Source organism: Lissotriton vulgaris, chromosome 7 (genome assembly GCF_964263255.1).
Source record: "Lissotriton vulgaris chromosome 7, aLisVul1.2, whole genome shotgun sequence".
NCBI lineage: Eukaryota > Metazoa > Chordata > Amphibia > Caudata > Salamandridae > Lissotriton > Lissotriton vulgaris.
This window is the reverse complement of record NC_141695.1, coordinates 1,408,976,572-1,409,001,807: the sequence shown is the minus strand read 5'-3', so window position 1 is coordinate 1,409,001,807 and position 25,236 is coordinate 1,408,976,572. Positions and strand designations below refer to the sequence as shown.

At 47.0% G+C, this 25,236-nt stretch overlaps 1 protein-coding gene across 3 annotated transcripts in view; it reads left to right on the top strand.

Annotated features, from left to right (window-relative positions):
- The window catches only part of LOC147705738 (sulfotransferase 1C1-like), a 293,598-nt gene that overhangs the window by 200,587 nt on the left and 67,775 nt on the right, over nt 1–25,236 (top strand). For all 3 annotated transcript variants that reach the window (XM_086932185.1, XM_086932187.1, XM_086932186.1), the window contains one exon: nt 14,628–14,754. In XM_086932185.1, the coding sequence (XP_086788311.1) occupies nt 14,628–14,754 (127 nt within the window). The remainder of the gene's footprint in view (nt 1–14,627; nt 14,755–25,236) is intronic.

The window sequence follows — 25,236 nt, the reverse complement described above, 5'->3', positions numbered from 1 at the left end:
GCTCATATCCATCTCTATTATGAAATGGATTAATGTCATGTTCAAAGAATTGTGAATTGCGGTCAGAAAGCTTGTGACGATCCTCCCGTTGTCTAATGTCAGGGGAATAACTCCTCTCATCTCTGCGTCTATTAGAGACACGATCATCTCTCCCTCTGTCTCTCTCACCCTCTCTCACCCTTGTATTATCTCGGCGGGGGGAAACATCACGTTCATAGCGCCGGCCATCACGGCGATCAGCATCCACACGACATCTCTCATCACCACTGTCATCAGACCCACGATCACAATCATTCTTTCGTACACGACGGGCACCCTCCTTCCGATCTAAACCACGCTTACGGAATATATCCCACAAGCGATTATTAGGTTCACCGTCAATGTCTTCCCTTTTCACACCATCAGCCAAAAGTGCAAGAAACATATCACGTCTAGAGAATTTATAATCCCCAGCGGTACGACCCTCGGGTCGAGATTGCCTCTCAGGTTTAAACCATTCACCCAACTCACCAAGCTGACGAACAGATTCAAGCACCATAGACAAAGGATTGCCAGTTTGATTGATCAACAAAGTCATCATAACCTGCTTATAAGCAACAGGCGAAGAACGGATAATGCGATTACGCACAGAAGATGTTAAAAGACCATCCAACAATCTGTCAGAAGTACTGAGAAAAATCGCAGTTTTCATCACTTCCTCTTTCAAACGTTGCGACGCATCGCGCAAAGTGTACCATGGCTTGTCATTGACAGGCCAATCAGATTCAGTAGGGTACTTATGGTTACAGCCATCATTCGCAAGCTGGATCAAAGTAATTTGGCCAGCACCATTATAATTCCGAAAATGATCTTGTACAGTAGAATCGGAACTCAGAGAGCAAAAACGTAAACAATCACCAGCATCAAGCATAATACCGGCAGCACCTAGTTCATAAAGGTGCACCATCCATGTGAGCAAAGTTTCACCGGGCCGTTGACGAAATCGTTGTAAAATGTCACTAACCTCCTGTTGAGTAAAATCTTCAATACTATCCATTTGAATACCATTCGGCATACCAGGAGTCTGTTGTAATTTGCGTTGAAACACAGGGTGAGCAGAAACCTCTGGAAGAGCTTCCGAGGAAGCCCGATCCTTAGATTTAGAGGAACAATCAGAACGTAACACGTCATCAGAATGGGTAGAGCGACCACGGTCGCCAGAAATGTCATCTTTGTCACAAGAAGCCGACTTACAATCACGTCCGGAGCAAGAAGACTCGCGCTTGTCACCCTCCTCAGCCGAGGAGCCAGAATCATTCGAATCCCAGATATTACCATCCCACTCGTCGGGGTTCCAATCCAGTCCGGCTTTCGCCACGACCAGACGCACTTTCCGCGTAGACACACAACCACGACGGTGTCTGTATTTATATTTCGCAATGCGTACTGCAGCCCTTTCGGCTATAGTTTGATAAGTCTCAAGTTTGTCGGCAAGTAATTTATTTTGACATCGCAAAAGAGTGTGCGCATTCTGCACTTCAACAAACTTTTCTTCCATATCAACAAACCGCTTCTGCAATTTAGTGAACCTCTCATGCAGCACTCTGTACGCAGTCAGCACAATCCAACCTCTGCGTCCTAAAATAGGAAGCTCATCACCCTTCACTACTGGCGCTTTTTGCAAGCAAGAAACCACATTAGCGGGCTCCGCCTGCTCCAAACAAGAAGTCCAATTCTCACTCAAACCAGTAGAATCGGCCCACTCACGGGCCAAAGCCTCATAAGGGGTTGATTCCCAGCCGGGAATATCAACAGGCAATTTGAAAGTAGATTTCGATTTTTTCGAAAACATTTTGACACACAAAAAATATATACACAATTATCAACAAAGAAAATACGTACGAGTCGAGCGCAAACCAACAAGATGAAAACAATACAGCGCACACAGGCTTCGTAAACAGTTCGTGACGCCAGATGTACCGACCAGATTTTTGGACCAGATGGAATCCGCTCCTAGGAGCCCCTCTAACCCAGCCGGAACGTAAACAACTCCCTCCTTAGAACGTATTTACAATGGGTATGGATATATGTATGGACATCTCGTACCTAAGGATGGGGAAAGTAGCAATAAACAAGCATTTGTATTCTACAATATCCTATTCACACTATTAGTCTCGCGGCCACGTAGGCCCAGACTAGTCTACCCTAAGGCAGGTCTGATAATGTACCATTACGCACTGTGTTCACTTGACACGCAATTCGGCGCGTCTACACACATGGGCCTGCAGTCCTAGTGTCCTCATTTATACCTGGTCTACAATCCGGCAGACCTACACACCCCTCTATCTTGGGTGCTCTCACTTACACACGGCCTACAATCCGGCAGGCCTCCACACCGTGTCCCTCCGGTGCTCTCATTCACACACGGTCCACAATCCGGCAGACCTACACACCATCTACCTTAGGTGCTCTCATTAACGCCGTATACCAACGATGATCACTTTCCTATGAACCCTTAGGGATGAAGTCTGTGGTTATCTATTCAGGATAGAAGTACGGCAATGAAAATTGGTATGGTTTTCCGAATTATAATATGTACCTTCTGCTCTTGGCATCAAATGTTCCCTATCTCCCTATTTATTCAGCCACTCCTTACCTGATCGGGATTCACATCCGTTCATGCAAACAACGTCTGACTAGAAGAATTAGATTACCATGATTGAACAAGAATACAAGGCACATGTCGGTTCACTAAGAACTGGGGCATTTATTACAGTAAAAATAAACACGATACTACACAATATATATATATATATATATGCTGCAAAGAAAAGTAAAGGTTAAGATGCGCGCTTCGCAAGGAAAGGGGCAGAGATCACCTGGTTAATATGAAATCGGGGCTCGGCAGTCATCTAGGTTCCCGTCTCGTCTCTCTGTGTCTTAGCTCGTCTCGGACTCACACCTCAGCAGTCACGGGTACACGTCTGCACCGCTATGCTCAATCTCCTCTGCTTCCCTCCAAGCCACTGGAACCTTGCTCGCTATTAGCTACCGTCTCTCTCTCTCTCTGACTCTGTGCGCTCCGCACTATTTCTCCTTCAGTCTTTCTCAGAGAGTCTCGGTTTCGGAATCTTTCTCGGACTTCAAAATGGCGATTGTCTGCCTCGGAAATAATTAATGGCATAGATGCTAACGGCTAGCTGCCGCCTACAGACTGACTGACTCATTGCCTAACACTTTCGCTAATATGGAAGCTGTCCCTTCATGGAAAGTTACGGCCAGTAACCTGCCGCCCACCAAATTCTTGTACCTCCCCGTACCAAGGACACGTTCCCAGCTGGCCAGCCTGGAGTTGTGTCTTCGGAGTGGAGAAAAATACAGTCTTTCGATAAGGGCCAGCCTGAACCGGTTCTCTCCAAGCGAACAACACCTTGAAACTAAAACATTACACTTGACCTAGAAAAGCCTCTCAAGCTACCAGGCAGAGGGCAAGATGGAGTCTGTCCCGTTTAAGGCCTACAAGGCCCAAAATATGCATAACTCCATGGAAGATATACTAACACTCTTGCAAAAGGACGGATCATCACTAATACTTATATATCTATTCCCTAGCTTAAGTTTATAAGCCCTGATCTAAAGAAAAGGGTACGAAAATGCACTACTGTGCCTTATGGATAGGTCCTACTTATAGTCCTAATCCCTATACTACAAGGGTAATAGGCTGGAGTCATTCTCCATCATCCTCCCTCTAAAAGAGGGTCGAAAAAGTCGGCTATTACAGATGCTTACTGTCTAAGTTCAAAATGTAGTAGGTTTCTAGTTTGCGGAGAGCCCCATCCCTGTCGCCGCCTCTCCTTAGGGGCATGACTGCGTCTATGGCATAATATTTCAATAGACTAGAGTTTTGTTTATGACAATCTTTAAAATGTCTGGCAACAGGGTAACTTTCATCGCAATGTATGATGGCTCTTAAATGTTGAAGTACTCTCTTATGGATCGGAAGTCTCGTACTACCAACATATCTAAGCTCACAAGGACACTCAAGAACATATATTGCAAACTCAGTTTTACAGGTTAAATATTTCGAAATGCAAATCTCTTTCTTGAAAAAGGGAGAGGTATAAGTTTTCTTATTCACCCCATTCTGACAGGCTTTGCAGTTGGTACATTTAATAAACCCTTTCCGGCTATTCCACCAGTCTGTCTTGGCTAAGATCTCAGGGCTGCTACTAGTCAAACTATTCTGCATAGAGCCCGCTTTTTTAAAAGTAATGGTTGGGGCATTGACATTTAACACTGGGTCGTTCTTAATAAGATCCCAGTGTTTAGTCATGATCTTCCTAATGTCTAGATGTTGCTTGTTATATGTGATTATCAATCTTATAGTGTCTTCAACAGGAACCTCCACATTGTTCTGTCTCATCGCTTTAGTAATTAGGGCCTCTTTTCTAGGCAGCAGCTGCGTGCGTCTAATAGCTGCCATAATGCTTTTGTCTGTGTACCCTCTAGCTAGGAAGCGTTTACGACAGGCAGATTGGGCTTCCACCATATCTTCCTGCCTGCTACAAATCCGTTTAATTCGAAGCATCTCCCCGTAGGGGATACTACGAATTAAATGTCGCGGGTGATTGCTGGTGGCATGAAGCAAGGTATTGCCTGCTGTAGCCTTCCTGTGCAATTTCGTGTGGAGTGTCTGTTCGTGAATAAATACTTCTACATCCAGGAAGTTAACTGATGTTTTGCTAATCTGAGAGGTAAACTTCAAATTCAAGGAATTTACATTAATTTCCTCAATAAACTTATTTGCCGATTTCACATCTCCCCTCCAAATCAGAAATAAATCATCGATGTACCGATATATGCATATGATGTTGTTATTCAAGTTCTCTGCAAATTGGTGCCCGAGTACCTGCTTCTCCCACAGCCCCATGTGCAAACATGCGTAGCTGGGAGAGAAGCAGGAACCCATCGCCACCCCCCTGGTTTGCTGAAAACACACCTTATCAAACATAAAATAGTTGTTGTAAAGGCATATTTCAATCATTGCAACAAGCATATTATTGTGTGCATAACAGTATAAGGGTCTGTTGTTCAAAAAGTGTTTATCTGCTTTCAAGCCATCGCCATGATTGATACTAGTATACAAGGAGGTGACGTCTAACGTCATAAGCAAATAATCCTCTCTCCATTGTATCAGTTCCAACTTCCTTAGAAAATGGCCAGTGTCTTGGATAAATGTTGGTAAGCCTTTCATGTGGTCCTGTAGAAAAAAATCAATATACTTTGAAGTATTTTCCAGAAGGCCACCACATGCAGAAATGATCGGTCTTCCGGGGGGGTTCTGGGCATCTTTGTGGATCTTAGGAATAAAATATATACAAGGTATGGTCGGGTGGTTGTTTTTTAGAAAATTAAGCTCGTCCGAGCTTAGCAGTCCCAATCCTTTCCATGCTACTAATTTTATGTAGAAGTTATTGCAAAATGCTTTGATAGTCGCAATATCTACACGTTTGTAGCACTCCTTGTCATTAAGATGTCTCCATGCCTCCTCCATATATTTCTCTCTGGGCCAGATGATGACGTTACCTCCCTTAACCGCCTGGCGAATAATCACAGTTTTCTCATTTTGCAATTTCTTAACAAGATCATAATATTGGCGATCATTTTTAGAATAGACGTTTCTGTTGCGTGCCACCTTGTGCTGCAATTTCTTAATGTCAGTGGTCACCAAGTCGTGGTAGTAATCAATATTGTCTTTCAACATGACTGGACAAAATGTCGACTTGGCTTTAAAATTTGTTAAGCCAGCTCCCACAGTTAGTTGGCTCACATCACTGGCAGACAACTGAGTACTTTCCCCCTGTAAGCCTACAAGGTCCATTCTAAGGGCCATATCTCCTGCCACTAAGGCTCCTGGTCTATCATCCATAGCCACAGTGCCACCCGTGGCTGACCTGTCTTTGGTTTGTTTTGTGGCAAAGAATTTCTTAAGTTTTAGTTTTCGCACAAATTGGAACACCTCCACTCTTGTTTGTGCGTACTTGAAATTACTGGCAGGACTATACGACAGGCCCAAAGATAAAATACGTGTATCAACATCACTCAGTTCAATATTAGACAAATTAACCACTGACAAAGCCTCTGTTGCAGCTATTGGCCCTGGGTCTGCTTGCGCTTCCAATAGTTGTTGTTCCTTTTCTTTCTTCCCCCGCATTTGTGCTTCCTGCGTTGGTGGCGCTTGAAGTTGCGGTACAAGCTTTACTCTTGGCCTTAAGGTATCGAGACGGTCCTGTCTCATGCAATCGACTTCTTGGGCCAAGGTGTATTTACGAAACCCCAAATCATTGCTTGTGCCTGCCTGTTCGTTTTCTGACCCACTCTCTGCCACCGAGCTGTAGTCAGAGAGGGATGTGGAGGATTCAGCTCTATTAGCAGGAACTTGTGGTTGTGAGGTACCACTTTGGGGGGGTGGCTTGTTGCTGCTCTTCTTTGCTGCTTGAAACCGCCTAGCAAATGTGAACACTTGCCCCCTCTCATAGTCTTGTTTGTCCCTTTGAAATTTAAAAGCTTTCCTTTTCCGAATAGCCTCCTCCTCCTTACAAATCCGTGCAAGCATGTCTTCTTTCAGTTTGATATTTGCCGCATTTTGGGGTTCATTGCTCAGTTCCCCTTCAAGTGCCAATATTTGCTCCTCCAGTTTCAAGCGGTCACTCTCTGCATATTTCACAAGCAGAGTCATTAAGTTCTTGGAGGAACGCAGGTTGCAGTGTGCCCACTCATTCAGCAAATCAGGGTTGGGATTTTCATATGTGGGGACTAACATAATGCGCAAGCCACGTGGCACTCTCTCAACTTCTAAATAGCGGGACAACGATCGGTGCTCCCACCATTTCGCTTGTTCACCTCTTTTTAATTTTTCAAGTTTTTTGATTTTTTCACGATATGTAGCATCAACCACATTTATTATGGCTCCGGGTTGATTCACGGGTATATATATAAATATTAAGTATTATGGGGACGATTATGATGCGGCCCGTATAAGCTCCAACCTGCGGTCGGAGCCTTCAGGGCCGCATTGTAATGGGCAGCGCGGGTTCCTTTCCGACTCCTCATTAGGATGGAGACGGCCGCAAAGGAAACTGGCCAGTCAAAAGCTGGCTAATAATCTCAAGGGTGGGCCTTTCCACCCTTGAGATTATGATGCACGTTTTCCGACATGGATTCCAAGCCGGCCTCTCCTACATGGAAACCATGTTGGAAAGCATGTTTGGGGGCCCCCAGCAGGGACCCCTTTGGTGCATGGCCTCTGTTTGGTGGCCGAGGAGGCACCCCTGTTGATCCCTGCACCTTGTGGCAGGCACCTTGTGGCACCTGTCATGGGGTGCAGGGATGAACTGCACCTCCTTTCCCTCAATAGGAGCTTGTGTTACGGCCGGTTTTAAAGCCAAGTCGACCCCCAGAGGATATGACCTCTTACAGGCCCTTATCCCTGAACAATACTGAATATAAAATCTTGAGCAAGGTATTAGTGCTACGCTTGTTCCCACTGCTCCCACATCTGATACACACAGGTCAATGCAATTAGTTTTAAGGGTGGGCGGAGCTTGCAGAGCTGCCCTACACGGAATTCTGCAAAGTTGCTCCACTCGCCCACCCCTACTTTAATATTTTATATTTTATGATGAAATGCGCATGCATTCATACTCTCAGGTAATCACAAGTGAGAGCCCACCTGTTGACATCCCTGTCCCACCCCTCTGCAAGGTCTGCTAGTTCTCTTTCCTGTGATCTTGAAACACCTGGATATGTTTTTTCTTTTTTTTAATTCTTCTAATCTTTTCTTCTTCTCCCATTTTTTGATCAAACTCAGTAAATCAGTGACAGGACTCAGAGTTGCTTGTGTTTTTTAATTACTTTGCTGTGATCTCACAGACAGCTGCCCAGGCCCCCTCATAGGCAGCTCTGATTCCTTGTCTGTTGTTTACACGTCTCCAAGGGCGACATGCAGTTCCAGGTCCCCACGTCAGCTTGGAACTTGGCTGGAGGTTGTTTTGCCTTGCAGCCTCCTGGCGGCATCCCTGCCATTTTTAAATGATGACTTCACCCCAGCAGCAGCACTAGGCCCAAGAGGAGGGTGGCAGGGTAGGAAGGAGAGGGGAGGTTCCGGAAAGGAGGAGAGCTCGTAGCAGAGAGGGCCGGGGCGTTACATCATCATGTGACTTGGGCTGCAATCAAATGGTAAGGATGTGACTCACACGGGCTAGGTAAGCTTTGGCTCCATCTACACATGCACTCACTCCGGGGCTCTTACTTTTGGCACATAGAGAAAGGTCTCGCTCATTGACGAGTCTCTATTTGCTAAGATGTTATTAAATGTGCATTATTTTACATGTTTAGTATAACTAGTGGTGGGTGCAACTCCACTATGTGGGGTAGACAGACTTTTTGCCAAACTCCACCTCCCAAGCAGAGTGCGGAGTGACAAAAACTGAGTGAACTCCGCTGGCGGAGCTGAATTTGCCGCCCACCCTTAGTTTTGTCCTCATTGAAGCACCTCATTTAATATACAGCTGTTCTTTCGAATCCTCGGTGCAACAGGTCTTTGACACCTAGGGCTGAGATATCAAGTTTGCTGCATTAGTGCATTTCAAATACAGCCTACCTACATACGCCGGGTCAAACTTTTATACACTCATCCCACTGCGAGAGCTACAATGGGAACACATATCTCCTCTTAGTATCGGGTGTTCAGTAGCACCAGACAGGGATGTCCGCTCTCACCACTGCTCTTTGTGCTTGCATTAGAACCTTTGGTGCAACAAATTTGACGGGCTGCACATGGATAGGGTATCCCACAAGGCCCAATGTTGTATGCCATATCATTATATGCCAAAGACATGGCATTATATCTATGATATCTCTCTCCAGACCTAACAGCGATCTCCAAACTTCTCTCCTCATTTGGTGACTTGTCTGGCCTCCGGCTCAATTACAATAAATCTTATGCTTTCTCCTTTACAGGTGCTTTTAACAAAATGGTCTGGTTGACTACAGAGAGCGCCCCAAACGTTCCGGTATCTCGGTATACAAATATACAGTGAATGAAGTACTGCAAAAATATACCATTGAGCTATACTTACCAATAGCCCATATACCTCATTTACCATACATAAATCAGTCAGCAATGGAAAAGGTTCAATCGTTAATTTTGCAAAGCGCCCTATGTAGGGGAGCCTCCCTCTGGTCACAACTCGCAAAGGTGTTCAGAGGAGACTGCTGGATCCCGTTCAAAACAGTGCATATATACTTTCGACATACCTCATAGAAACCCCGTACATGGAAAAAAAACAGTTCTTGACACACCAACAGAAAAACACATATAAGGCACAATATATTGGTTCCAAACTCTGCTAAAGTTATTCCGGGGGTAGGCCAGTAAAGGGGCCTCCCTTTCGTTCTGGTGCATGGGAGAATAGGCATGGTGCCTGCAAGAATGTGCTCATCCTACAAGAAAGAGCAGATGTGACCTTGAGTTTCCTAAGTTAGAATCAATGCTCTGTTCATAGCCTAGGCCGACCTTTCAGACTCTCCTCTCAGCAGCATGTCACGTGTCTTCCTTACTAACGAACGAGGCCTCGGGAAATGAAACCAAGATGGCCTTTGTTCAAATCGGGCCCGATTCTTAAGATGTACATGGGTCGAGTGTATTTACAAGGGGGCTTCTATCGAAGTAGCAGATATATATTGGATACATTATGACAACATTATATAGTATTGATTTCATATTTCTTCATGAAGCCAAAGGTCTGTTTGATGGAAATCTCTTAGAGACCATCGCTTCAATAAATCAAAAATAGGTTTTTGGTTTACTTTGCCTCTATTGGTGGCAGGACAACTGACTCTGCCCAAAATGGTTATGTGTTACCCCAACAGCTGTGCCAATTTGTCAACTTGCCAGTGGTAGTGCCTGCAACGTTTTTTTGAACTGATAAATTCCTTATTAATTGATCTGATGTTGGGCCCTGATGGTGCAGGGTTAGTTTGCCCATGATGCAGCTGCCCCCGACAGCGGTGGCATAGGTGCCCCAGACTTCAAGGCCTACTACTTGGTGGGGCAGCTGCAATGGCTATCATAATGGTTAGCTGGTCATCATCTGACTGAAATTGTTTATACACAACACATGCACAACAAGGGTAAGGTGCACCGCCTGATCTGTCCTGGTGCCAGCGCACCTTTACCATGTACTCTTTTACTGCACCTGGCTCTGGCACACTGGAAGATTACCCTGCATTACTCTGCCCCTCATGTGCATTATTCTCTGATTTCTCTCTCAGGGGTCTCCAAACATCCTTGGGTACTTTGACGGAGAGGAGATTGTGGCCCTGGGAACAGGCCGGGTCAGAAACATTTGCTGCACTCTTTGAAGTTTATACCCTCATGACCCACCAGGAATTTACTCAGATGCATGGCCTCCCGAAAACACTTTCTTTAACGCATGTCAGCATCGTACGCTATGTTCGTAAACACTGGGCTCCAAATGGCTCTGAAGCAGTCACTCATGAATTTTTGCAAGCAATTAATTCTATGGACCATGGGAGCCACCTAATTAGATGGCTAAACCGGGACCTGCATACGCACCTGACAGTTTCCTTGGCCTCCTTACGGACAAACTGGGAGGAAGATCTCTAACATAGTCTCCATGATAAGGAATGGTCCTTTCTCATCGAATACTCCAGTAAAAACTTCCTGCAAACCTGTATCAAATGTATACAGTTTTCCATGTTTCACAGGGTCCACCTTATGCTGCAAAAACTTCACTCCATGTTCCTTACCACCTCCATTGCCGGTCCACATCGTCACACATAGGAAGCGGCCCTAACACACCTGCTATGGGCTTGTCACTATATTTCTTCTTATTTAGCGGCTAGTCATACAGCCCTATCGGAGATGGCGAAGTCTGACCACTGGAAGGATGCCCGAACACTGCATTCTGGGGCTAGGTCTAAGGGCTCCAGAGTGTTGGCACACTTTGCTGACTTTTTGGCAAATCACTTCATCACAAAATGCTTGAAATCCCCTTTTGTACCCCTTGCCCCCTAGTGGCGGGAAAGGTTCTGCGTTGGAGCATGGCTGAAAGCTGTGCACTGTGTAGGGAAGAGTATTGTGGTTTATGGAAATGCCCCATAGTCATAGAATGGATGCACTGCTTGAATCATTTAGAGCCCCAGAAGCAGCTAAGGAATAATTCCTGATTTTACTTGTCCCTTACTCAGCCCTGGGATGTGCTAACCCTTGACTGTCTCTCCCTCCATTGCTGAGAACCGATAGTCTGTAGTGAGCCCTGCCGACGCTTTGCCAACCTAGTATCATCTTCACCACCAGCCATATGTTTTGGCATGTCATTCTAGCTGCAGCAAAATACCTAGACCGCATCCCTATAGAATATTTAGTACAAAAGGGGGTGGTGATGGACGGAGCATCTGAATCAATCAAACACTCACACCCAGTCAAAGGATCTGGGTTTAATCCATCACCGTTCTTTAGCCCACTCTGCCACCCCAATTCAGACATGGCTATATGAAAATTAGTCTGACCCTGTGCCTCATGGGAACAGTCCAGCCCGAACTGCCAAGCCATGCCTTCCCTGGACCGGAAAGAAGCTTACGAGGACCGGTTTCTGGCATTCCAGCCGTCTTCAGCCCGGCTTAGTTGAATCCAGTGGCAAAGTGAGCAAGGGACTCACGTCTGAGCATACCCTGCCACACTTATGGCGGCCAAAAGCAGTACAAAAGGGGGTTGTGATGGACGGAGCATCTGAATCAATCAAACACTCACACCCAGTCAAAGGATCTGGGTTTAATCCATCACCGTTCTTTAGCCCACTCTGCCACCCCAGTTCAGACATGGCTATATGAAAATTAGTCTGACCCTGTGCCTCATGGGAACAGTCCAGCCCGAACTGCCAAGCCATGTCTTCCCTGGACCGGAAACAAGCTTACGAGGACCGGTTTCTGGCATTCCAGCCGTCTTCAGCCCGGCTTACTTGAATCCAGTGGCAAAGTGAGCAAGGGACTCACGTCTGAGCATACCCTGCCACACTTATGGCGGCCAAAAGCATAACAAAAGGGGGTTGTGATGGACGGAGCATCTGAATCAATCAAACACTCACACCCAGTCAAAGGATCTGGGTTTAATACATCACCGTTCTTTAGCCCACTCTGCCACTCCAGTTCAGACATGGCTATATGCAAATCAGTCTGACCCTGTGCCTCATGGGAACAGTCCAGCCCGAACTGCCAAGCCATGTCTTCCCTGGACCGGAAACAAGCTTCCGAGGACCGGTGTCTGGCATTCCAGCCGTATTCAGCCTGGCTTACTTGAATACAGTGGCAAAGTGAGCAAGGGACTCACGTCTGAGCATACCCTGCCACACTTATGGCGGCCAAAAGCAGTACAAAAGGGGGTGGTGATGGACGGAGCATCTGAATCAATCAAATTTTCACACCCAGTCAAAGGATCTGGGTTTAATCCATCACCGTTCTTTAGCCCACTCTGCCACCCCAGTTCAGACATGGCTATATGCAAATCAGTCTGACCCTGTGCCTCTTTGGGAACAGTCCAGCCCGAACTGCCAAGCCATGTCTTCCCTGGACCGGAAACAAGCTTCCGAGGACCGGTTTCTGGCATTCCAGCCGTCTTCAGCCCGGCTTACTTGAATCCAGTGACAAAGTGAGCAAGGGACTCACGTCTGAGCATACCCTGCCACACTTATGGCGGCCAAAAGCAATACAAAAGGGGGTGGTGATGGACGGAGCATCTGAATCAATCAAACACTCACACCCAGTCAAAGGATCTGGGTTTAATCCATCACCGTTCTTGTGCCCACTCTGCCACCCCAGTTCAGACATGGCTATATGCAAATCAGTCTGACCCTGTGCCTCATGGGAACAGTCCAGCCCGAACTGCCAAGCCATGTCTTCCCTGGACCGGAAACAAGCTTCCGAGGACCGGTTTCTGGCATTCCAGCCGTCTTCAGCCCGGCTTACTTGAATCCAGTGGCAAAGTGAGCAAGGGACTCACGTCTGAGCATACCCTACCACACTTATGGCGGCCAAAAGCAGTACAAAAGGGGGTGGTGATGGACGGAGCATCTGAATCAATCAAACACTCACACCCAGTCAAAGGATCTGGGTTTAATCCATCACCGTTCTTTAGCCCACTCTGCCACCCCAGTTCAGACATGGCTATACGCAAATCAGTCTGACCCTGTGCCTCATGGGAACAGTCCAGCCCGAACTGCCAAGCCATGTCTTCCCTGGACCAGAAACAAGCTTCCGAGGACCCGTTTCTGGCATTCCAGCCGTCTTCAGCCCGGCTTACTTGGAGCCAGTGGCAAAGTGAGCAAGGGACTCACGTCTGAGCATACCCTGCAACACTTATGGTGGCCAAAAGCAGTACAAAAGGGGGTGGTGATGGTCGGAGCATCTGAATCAATCAAACACTCACACCCAGTCAAAGGATCTGAGTTTAATCCATCACCGTTCTTTAGCCCACTCTGCCACCCCAGTTCAGACATGGCTATATGCAAATCAGTCTGACCCTGTGCCTCTTTGGGAACAGTCCAGCCCGAACTGCCAAGCCATGTCTTCCCTGGACCGGAAACAAGCTTCCGAGGACCGGTTTCTGGCAGTCCAGCCGTCTTCAGCCCGGATTACTTGAATCCAGTGGCAAAGTGAGCAAGGGACTCACGTCTGAGCATACCCTGCCACACTTATGGCGACCAAAAGCAATACAAAAGGGGGTGGTGATGGACGGAGCATCTGAATCAATCAAACACTCACACCCAGTCAAAGGATCTGGGTTTAATCCATCACCGTTCTTTAGCCCACTCTGCCACCCCAGTTCAGACATGGCTATATGCAAATCAGTCTGACCCTGTGCCTCATGGGAACAGTCCAGCCCGAACTGCCAAGCCATGTCTTCCCTGGACCGGAAACAAGCTTCCGAGGACCGGTTTCTGGCATTCCAGCCGTCTTCAGCCCGGCTTACTTGAATCCAGTGGCAAAGTGAGCAAGGGACTCACGTCTGAGCATACCCTGCCACACTTATGGCGGCCAAAAGCAGTACAAAACGGGGTGGTGATGGACTCATATGCCTAGAAAATTTAGACATACGAGTTCCATCCCGGTACAGATTTGTCTACTCCACGGCACACCACCTATGCATACATGTATATGCAGGCAATAATGAGTTTGGGTAAGAGGAGGGAGGGTAGAATGATATTATGGCATTGTATGTGTTATATATATATTTTTTGCATTAAGTAGACCCATACATATGTCAGGTCAACCTTACTCCAAGCCTCTGATACTTTATATTACTAGCAACATTTCTACATGCCATTTCACCAGTGACTTTGCCTGAGGTATTTACAGCGTGCTTTGTGTGTAAATATATCTACTGTATCACTGTCTGTACTTCTGACGGTTGTATCCTGTTGTGACATATGCAATAGGTATGAATCACTAAAATGCAGTACAATTGTGTTAAAAAAAGAAGCAAACCATCACTTTTGTTCCTCACACTAGTTTGTGGTACTGAGCGATTCAAGATGCCTCTACCCTCTCTTTCAATTTTTCACCATCAGGTAATTTACATAGCCAGAAATCCCAAGGACAGCGTTGTCTCCTTCTACTTTTTTGAAAAGATTTTCAATTTGCAGCCTGAGCCTGGCCAGTGGGAGCAGTACCTCCAGAACTTCATGGATGGAAAGCGTAAGTTATTTTTAATGTGCATCAGATAAGTCCCTCCCCCTGCTTACTCCATGAATCTTCCTCTGACCGCATGGCAGTATGTGTGCGAGTGTTTGAGGCGCTGCGTTGGTAACCAAGCTTCACAAGGCAATGGCTATATTTTGACCCATTGTAGGTAGGTGAAGTATTATGTGGTGACACCGGTTAGGCTACACCATGCAAAATTCTCCCAGACCTCAAAGATGGTCCTTTGATTCACAAGAATAAATCCTTAGCTGATAGAGTGGCAAAGAGCTGTCAGCCTTTTCTAGTGGAACATGTGTCAAGCAAGAGTACCAACCTGGACGATAGGTAATTGGAATGATTAGATAGAAATCTGAAACCAGTTTTTAAAAATAAAGTGGCTTAATACAATATTGGTCAGACACCGTGGTGAAAACGAGACTGACCGACCTCAGTCGGTGGTCATGACAGCCTAATTCAGTTGCATTCCCACATTTCCCTATGGGAGAATGTCTTACGCCCGTAAGCCTACCGTATCACAAGTTCCCATAGGGAAATGCGAGGTTGTGTTCATCTCTGCACCGGGTGCCAGGCACCTCAGGGTGCCTTCCACAAGGTGCAGGGTTCAACCTCAACCCCCAACCGAAGTCCACAGAGTGGGCCCCCAAACATGCTTTCCGATAAACTTTCCATGTCGGACAGGCCTACATGGAAAGCTTGTAGGATGCGGCACATCGTAATCCCAACAGCGGAAATGATGTCCATTGGCATTACGGCCGGTTTCCAACTAGCCGACGGGCTCCTTGAGCCCATCAGAATCCAGCCGGAATGACAGGCTGGTTTCAATACCGACCGGCTGTATTGCAATCAGCCGGTTGGAAATGAAACCGACGATCTCGGTCAGAAAGCCTCCAACCTAAGCTTTCCGAGCGATATAAAAATAGGCCCCTAAGTGTATTTTTATCTAAAATTAGACACCAAAACGAACGTGAACGGATACATACAAACGGAGTTATGGATTTTAGAAGACTACATAAATCACTGCAATACTGCAGATCTTTTGCATTGCAGTCAATAGGAAAAAGTGGTAGTGAATAACAGTCACTTGCAAGTTGAGTTGCATGGAACCCAAGCAAGGTTAAGGTGAGCAGGTCCTAGATCTAACCCATGACAATCAGTTCAATTTTCCCTGGCCTGTTTTGCCCGGGTGCAGTGTGGTCCTGGCTTCCCGTGGTACTGAACAGGACACGGGTAAAAACTGCTTTTTACTGCTTACATGGTGCTCAGGGGAACAAGATGCAAAAACACAACTAAGGGGTTGTTACTGACGTTGGTCGCAGGTCGGATGGAGTTCCCTCGGGGTGCTGCATTGAGTGCAGGGGTCGGTTGCCATACTGGTGACCAACAAACCTTGGCAGCGTAAACTTTGTTGAAAAGTACTTCAACATCAGATGTGCCAGGGAACATGGTAGTTGCTTGTACTTTCGTAAAAGGCAGAACTACACTTCTCACAATGCAGTAGACCATCTGGATTTGGGCGATCCCTCTAAGGGCCAGATAGCTAGAGATTCTTCAGGTCTGGAGCATTGTTTTACCTGCAGTTTTCAGGGAACTAGTGTCACTAGTCAAGGGCAGTCTGAGGATGTTTCAGGCTCTCACATGTGTCCCTCTGTCTGGGGGAACTGAGAGTTAGCCTACATAAAAGCTCAATCAGGCAGTTCCAGGAGCATTACCGCAGGTGCAGAGTAGTCCTCTTTTAATTTGTGCAAGTACTGTTGTCCCAAACACAGAGCTCTTCTTTTTCTTCTTCGATGCAGGTTGATTCAGAAGGGAGATTCTGGTGTCCAGCGGGTCCCTAAATCCTTGATTTAGGGGAGTTAGGGGCGTGGTAGCAATTAGACCGGGGGTACTCATAGTACGGCCCGCGGGCTAGTGGCGGCCCGGCAAGCCTTTCTTGGCGGCCCGCGGACCGCCGAGACATCATACCTGTGTTTCCCGAGTTTTTTTTTAAAGTGTCTGCAGCAGCGAGAGAGACTCTTGCTGCTTTGTGGGGGCTGCCAGCGGGCGATCCTAGGAATGGCAGAGTAAAGCTGCAGGGGCCTAAGAAGAGGTGAAATACAAAGGCATCATTAATATGCAAATGGTCTTTTAATGACCTGTGAAGTGCTCGGGTGCGGCTGTGAGTGTGTGTGTGCCCCGGCTGGCGCACAGGCAGGGTGAGGTGACAGAGGGAGTGGGAGGGAAAGGGAGGGGGAGGGGGACGGAGAGGGAGAGAGAGAGAGTGAGAGGGAGTGAGTGAGTGAGAGGGAGTTAGTGAGTGAGAGGGAGGGAGGGAAGGAGTGAGAGGGAGGGAGTGAGTGAGAGGGAGTGAGAGTGAGAGGGAGTGAGGGAGAGGGAGTGAGGGAGAGGGAGTGAGGGAGAGGGAGTGAGGAAGAGGGAGTGAGGGAGAGGGAGTGAGTGAGAGGGAGTGTGTGACTGAGAGGGAGTGAGAGAGAATGAGTAAATGAGTGGGAGTGAGTGAGTGGGAGTGAGTGAGTGGGAGTGAGTGAGTGGGAGTGAGAGGGAGAGTGTGAGAGGGAGTGAGAGAGGGGGAGAGAGGGAGTGAGTGAGGGAGAGGGAGTGAGAGAGGGAGTGAGTGAGGGAGAGGGAGTGAGTGGGAGTGAGTGAGTAAATGAGTTGAGTGAGTGAGTGAGAGGGAGTGAGTGAGTGAGAGGGAGTGAGTGAGCAGGAGTGAGTGAGAGGGATGAAGTGAGTGAGAGGGATGGAGTGAGTGGGATGGAGTGAGTGGGAGGGAGGGAGTGAGAGGGAGGGAGTGAGAGGGATGGAGTGAGTGAGAGGGATGGAGTGAGTGAGAGGGATGGAGTGAGTGAGAGGGATGGAGTGAGTGGGAGGGAGTGAGTGAGTGAGTGAGTGAGTGAGTGAGTGAGTGGGAGGGAGGGAGTGAGTGGGAGTGAGTGAGAGGGAGGGAGTGAGTGAGAGGGAGGGAGTGAGTGAGAGGGATGGAGTGAGTGGGAGGGAGGGAGTGGGAGGGAGGGAGTGAGTGGGAGGGAGGGGGTGAGTGAGAGGGAGGGAGGGAGTGAGAGGGAGGGAGTGAGAGGGAGGGAGTGAGGGAGGGAGTGAGTGAGTGAGAGTGAGAGGGAGGGAGTGAATAAGAGGGAGTGAGTGAGAGGGAGGGAGTGAGCGAGTGAGAGAGAGGGAGAGAGTGAGAGTGAATGAGTGAGTGGGAGAGGGAGGGAGAGGGAGTGAGTGAGACGGAGAGGGAGTGAGACGGACAGGGAGGGAGAGGGAGTGAGATGGAGACAGAGAGGGAGGGAAAGGGAGGGAGTGAGAGGGAGGGAAAGGGAAGGAGACGGAGAGGGAGGGAAAGGGAGGAAAAGGAAGGGAAATGGAGGGAGAGGGAGGGAAAGTGAGTGAAAGGGGGTGAGACAGAGTGAGTGAGAGGGAGGGAAAGGGAGGGGGACGGAGAGGGAGTGAGAGAGAGGGAGTGAGAGAGAGGGAGTGAGACAGTCGGAGTGAGACAGAGGAAGACAGGAGAGAGGGAGAGAGAGCTAGAGAGAAGGAGGGAGACCGAGAGAGATGTGTGTATACCGGGACGGCTCAATGGACAAAGGCGTCCGCTGCAGGGACCTATGATCAACCTCATGGTCAGTTTTATGTTGTTGCTCTAGCCCCCCCCCCTCCCCCACTGACCCTGCCCCCCCACCGATGCGGCCCTCGGACACAAACCAAACTGTAAATTTGGCCCCCGAGAGAAAGTTTGTGAGTGCCCATGAATTAGACAATGGACTGCTAGTCCCTGCAGCTAGTCCACCTCTGAGGTGACCACATCCATGGGTGTAGGTGACTTATTCTACCCAGAACTCACTATTTCGACCACCTGGCAGAAGTCTTCCTTAGCTGTGTAGACCAGGCAGTCCATCCTAGAGGTGTGGCCGGCCCTCTGACTTTGTATACCTCCTGCATACCTAATTTCCCTGTTCGGGAGCAAATGTGTCTGGGATTTCGGGGAAGGTTATTTCTTCCTATGGGAAGCAGACCTGGTGCCTATGAGAGGCAGTGTGGCTTTTGAAAATCACCACCTTGATATGCTACTTCACTAGCCATCCTGAGAGGGAGGGGGTGTGAACTCCTTTCTGCTCAGGGCTTCATTCCTAATGCTGGGACAACCAGGTGTGCAACCTCTAAGGCAGCCACCTGAATGCATGCCACATTGCCCTCGACACAAGGTTCATGTCAGGGGTAATGGGGCTTGTTGTTTGATACCAAACACAACATATTTAGGCGGTACCATAATTGAGCTGCCAACTTCGAATTTGATTGCATGCCAGCACATGCCATCATATGGACTGCCTACCACGTATAGTGGACTTTAATGATAAAGGCCACTATAGGGACATATAAGCTTGTACTTACATGCCCACACCTTTAATAGAATGCACCCTGCCTCTTGGGCTCAGGAGACCTTACTTAGTGGTGACAGGCAAATTTTAAAAGCAGTGCATTGACAAAGTTGAAATGGAGCAATTTACACTGTCTGTAATGGCAGCCCTGCGGTCAGTAGTTTACTTGGGTTAATCTGGGTGGCACAAATAGTGCTACAAGTCCTGGGGACCCCTTTACCACCCATGTCCTGGGTACCTCTGGTGCCCCATAGACCAGGGACTTTCAAGGGGATTAAAGTCCTCTTCAATTGGGGTTGATAATTCGCACATAACAGCTGTAGGGAGAGAGCACTGGCAATGGGGCCGGGGCAGCAGGCTCCAGTGCACTTTCAGAGTCATAACCATCAGAATTTGAGCTAAAAGTGGTAGAGGGGCACTTTCCTACATCCATAACAACAAACAGGCAGTAAAGGATGAAAGAAGAAGAAAGGGAAAATTGGAAAAACTGTGACAAAGGAAGACAGCAGGGATGAAAATGAACCCTGAAGAGTGAGTTAAAGAGACAGAGAGTGGATAGGAGTGGATGAAAGAGACATGAGGTGAAATCAAAAGTAGACAGCCTTGGTACTAGGAAAATCCTACATTCAGCACCTTTGGCAGCAGGCTTCTGAGAGAAACTGAGCCCAAGATTTATACTTTTACAAATTAAGCAGTGTAAGCAGCCTGTACCCACCCTAAAACAAGATATGGACTAGACTAGTTATTTACAGGGAGAATACACTGAGTGACTTAACTTGCATGAATGTATGAGATCATTGAGAATATGCAAAGTGGTACCTGCTTGTTCAGTTATGCTGTGGGGAATGTATGTTATGTTATGTAATGTTATGTTAGGATTGGTGTCATTACAACGCAGGCTATTACAACGCCTGCTGTTACAACGCGGTTTTTACATCGCATACCACTACAACGCATAGTGCTTTTAAGCGCTGGATAGTGATTTATTTAATTTACTATTCCAACTCCAGTCCCCGTGGATAGTAGGGAAGGTGTTGGATAGTAAATTAAATATATTCCCTATCCTAGAGCGCCCCCCAGCGCAATGCGTTGTAATGGTTTGCGTTGTAATGGTTGCGTTGTAATGGTAGTGCGTTGTAATAAATGCGTTGTAAGTGATGTTTCCCGTTATGTTATGTTAAGTTTTATATTGCACACAATTACTCGTGAGTTTCCTGGCGCGCAAAATTACAGTGACCTGAGGAGCAAGGAGATTAAACCAGCTGGTTAAAGAGGAAAGTTTTAAGTTGTTTTTTAAACTGTACAGGGCATTGGCATAATCAATGCGAGAAAGAATAAGAGCCTGGGTGACCATTTCCTTAGCTAGCCTAGGAAGCAGGGGGAAGAATCTACTTAGATATTTAAGAGTGCCGAAGCACACTCCGGTGAGTTTCTTAATTTGCACTGAAAACCGAAGATCTTCTCCAAACCATACCCCCAAGTTCTTTGCTGGGGCACCCTCAGAGTTAGGTTGAGGGAAGTCAGGTGGCCACAGAGATTCTCAAAAGGCAGGCGGGAACTGACCGTACAGAAGGATCGCTGACTTATCCTCGTTGCACTTCAGTTGGGCAAGTGCAAGCCACTGAAACACCGATGCATGACATTTCTGGGCAGATTCGGTCGACAAGTCAGAATCTTTCCAGGTAAATAGGAGCTGGGTGTTGTCAGCATATGCTATTATTTTTGCTCCCAGTTCCTCTGCCAGAAAGATCAACGGAGTCAAGTAGATATTAAAAAGCAAAGGGCTCAGAGTAGAACCCTGTGGGACTCCTGTGGATCTTTTCCTGGCAGCCGATGAGAAAGGTGGCATCCAGACCTTCTTGGTGCGTTCTTCAAGAAAAGATTTCAGCCAATCCCAAGTGGGGCCAACAATGCCAATGTCTGAGAGTCGGGTAAGAATTGGTGGGGCACCGTATCGAAGGTGGCAGAGAGATCAAGTAACACCAGAGCTGCTCTGACGCCTGCGTCCAGACATTCCCTAATAGCCTCAGCCATTTCCACCAGTGCAGTCTCAGTGCTACATGATGCCCTAAAGCCAGATTGCGCCGGGTGAAGAACACCGGATGCTTCCACATAGGCCCCAAGCTGACGAAAAACCACCTTTTCACAAACCTTAGACAGTGCTGGGAGGAGAGGGATGGGACGATAGCTGGCAAGTTTAAGCGGATCCAAGGAGGGTTTTTTTAACAGTGGCAGAAGCTTGGCCTGTTTCCAAGTCGAGGGTACAGCAGCAGTCTGTAGGGATAGATTAATAATCATGGTAACCTCGGGATTAACCACCTCAGCAACCCCAGCCAGAACTCTAGTTGGGCATGGGTCAGGTAAGAGAGCCCGACTTGAGAGATTTGAGAATGGCTAATGAATTAGACCCAACTATGGGCATGAACTTCATAAATGGAGGCATTGAGGGGGTGGGGACTGCGGGGGCAGAGGAAAAAGATCCCTTGACTCCCGGGAACCCGTCCCCAGGCTGTCTTGGATAGTCTGTATTTTTTCAATAAAAATAGAAGACAGCTCCTCCCACCATTGCGTTGAGGCTGGAAGGGCTGACTGTTCAGCTCTAGAAGCTTCGAACAATGTAGAAAATCTACTTGCTATTGTTGTTGGCCTTAGCAATCTGCTTTGCATAAAAACAACTCTTTACCTCCCTAATGGTTGTATAGTAGTTGCTCTGGGCTTTGCGAAGAGCGGATTTGGCCAGGAGTCAATACTCCCGACGCCAGCATTGTTCAAGTTTTTTCAGCCCAATTTGAGCACTCTAAGAGAGTCCGAGTACCAGTGTTTAGGTGTAAATAGTCCCGGTTGTTTATTTGGCCGGAGTTTTGAGGCAGAGGCAGAGTCAGACCCTTGGCTGATCCAGGTGGTAAAACTCTCTCGCCCGCTGCATGCGCCCACTGCGTGCTCGCTCCAGCCTCATGATTTATACAATGTGAGCACTAACAGGGACTCAGGTGTGAGAACTGGGAGAGCCTAGACTGCTCACCTTGACTCACCCAAGATGGCGGTTCTGCACCACGGAGCAAGAACCGGCCTCCGGGGACCGCTACCAAGCCTCAAGGTAAAGGGCAGTAAGGGATGACTGTACAAATAATGTGTCACAGTAAATTAGGTGCAATTTTACTAGTCAGATCTAAAAACGGCGCAGCAGTAAAAAACGAAGTTTTAAAAAACAGAATTGTGCAAAATAAGCTGCTGAAACTGTGCAAATGCCAGAACTTAATTGAGCCAGTAACAGTAGAACGCTAATCTATCTCCCGGCTCACGCCTCAGCAGAGGTAACAGTGTGCGCTCGTTCTGGCCTCGGATTTTATGCAATGAGATCCGGGCTCAGGTGTGAGAGCTGGAAGAGCCTAGACTGCTCACCTTGACTCACCCATGATGGCGTATCCGCACCACGGAGCGAGAACCGGCCTCCGGGGCCCGCTACTAAGCCTCAAGGTAAAGGACAGTAAGGGATGACTGTACAAATAACGTTTGTGGGCATACACAAAATAAAGACTGTTGTAAGTGCCAATTTTTTGCGTATAGTAGATTGGTGAACTAGTGTTAGGTGCATTCACACTTATGATTCTGGCTGTGTTGAAAAAAGGTAATTGAGGATTGAAAGTAGAGTGGGAGAGATTGAGAGGTTTGGATGACAAATTTGAAATTTGTATAGGTGTATGTTTTAATATATTTGTGTTGAAATCTGAAAAATTGTAAATGTTTCTCAAAAATTAAAAAACTTTTCCTTTGAAAAATAAGAAATAAAAGAGAATAATTAAGACAGAAAAAGGTGTCTTTAGCGTATGTTGTTTAGGACTTCATTACGGCTGTATTGATTTGACTACAAATACAAAAAAACTGTACTGACGTTTGTTTTGTTTAGATTTTAATTATCTCATACAGAAAGCCGAGCCCACTGTGTGAGCGAGTGTACCTTAAGGTCTTCTAACAGTTCCAGACGAAGCAGACAGTTTAACAGGAGGGCGACGACTTTATTTGTCTGGTCTCAAGTTAATATCCGGCTGCGCGGTGTTGGCCCACTACCTCTTATGCAATTTTATAGATAGCGTGAACTCGACCCCAAGTATTGGAGCGCTATAAGGCACCTGTAATGTGCACTCACTGAAGGCTCCGTTGCCTCTAATTGCAATGTTTGAGCTGCTCTGCTGGACCTCGGACTGCTAACAAAGAAGCGTCTCCTCTGCCCCAGCTTCATTTCGGAAGCAGGACTCCTCGTGGCTTTCTTCAAGCAGAACATCAGTGGTCAGACTTCCACTCTCCAAGGAAAGAGTGGTTTTGAGGAGTGTGCGCTGCTTGGTTTCCCTCACCCTGCTCTCCATTCACTGCCCTCAAAACCAGTAAACAGTTTGGTAGATAATTACCTTGACGCGTGGTGCATATTTGGATTGCTCACCCCCTTCCAAAATGGTGCTAGGTGTTTCGACTGAACAATAAGCAATTCAAAACATGTCGAAAGAAGGGCGATGGCACTGATTTACAAAATGACAATTAAAATAATGGAAATATTATCAAAGACCTTAAGTCTTCCTGTTTAAACCAAGGTGATCATTGATTGGTGAGTTTGTGCATGTGAGTGTCTTTGGAGGTTTGTGAAGGTTTGTGAGAATCTAATAATGCGTTTGCATAGATGTATATGCGACCACACACTATTCATGGATGATTGAATGGATAGTTGAATGCTTGCAAGAGTAGATGAGGTACAGGTATGTATGAGTGCATGAACGAATGAAAGGGTGGCTGAGTGCATTGATAAGTGAGTGAATAAAATGAGTGCTACTTGGATAGATGTGTGGATGAATAGAAGAATGCATGGATAATGGAATGAGATATTGCAAGGAGTGATAGATATGTGCATCAGCAGATGAATTGGTAAATAAGAGGATGAGAGTGTATGTGTGGACAAATGAGTGAGCAAGTAGATGAGAGAACGGATGCTCTTCTATAAGTTAGCGAGTTCATAGGGAGATAAGTAATTGTATGTAACTCACTTACACCTGCACTCATAAAAATGCTGGTACACTAATACCAGCAACTTCACTCACGCCTCACTGCCACAAACCCCAGTAACCTTCCTCACACCTGTAATGGAAGTTGCTAAATAATCCCATTTGCACCTCAGTCATGCAACTGGAACTTGAACCAGTAAGCTCACTCACACCTTCACTGTCACTTATACCAGCACCTGAACTGGCACTTTAACTTTCACATGCACTCACACTTGGGCTAGCATCATTAATCTCTCTCACAGCAGCACTGACATCTGCTCTTGCACTAGCATTTTCCCCTGCACTCCTTCATGCACTCACAGCTATTCTGACACATTTGCCACAGTAATATCTGGTTACTACTAGATGATTTGAATAAAGAAAATTGGTAGCTTCATGCAGCGTCTTAGCCACTCGCAGCCACACTCACTGCAGAGTAATGGACGAAGGTGATACCTAATCATTAAAGACCAGAAATATCTCAAGGGAGACTCCTGGTAATGGAAGGTGCACTTGTATACTGGTGGAGTATAAATTGGTGAGCAAAAGTAGTTGTTTTAATCTGATTGCAAAGTGGATGAATAAAGGAGAATAGAAAAATGGAAGCAGATGTGTGTGGCTTACAATTGGGAACAGAGCATGTGACAAATGGAGAGGTGTGGTGCATCGGCCAGCGCAACTGACTTCGAAGCACAGGGTTCACGGTTCGATCCCTGGCTCCAGGGCAGCTCAGCTCAGAACCATGTGACTCGGGGCATTAGCTCACTTAATTTCCACAAGGGCCCCCAGCGCCTTGAGACCCGTAAGGGTGAGTAGTTTGTGCTTTACAAATACAAATTAATTTATTTATTTACAAAGCAGGAGCAAGGGGGAATCTTTGATTTCACTGACTATCATTGAATAGCAATTTAATTTCAGTGTAGCAAGGTCTGAGAAAAACCATCACTTCCAGGTACCACACTTCATGTATTACAGTGCCTGAGCTGAGCTCTGCATTGTACTCAATTTCTGCAGTCTGCACAAAGTTGAGTTCAACGTCAGTGAGGATGGCTGAGGCTCTGCGCTGGGGC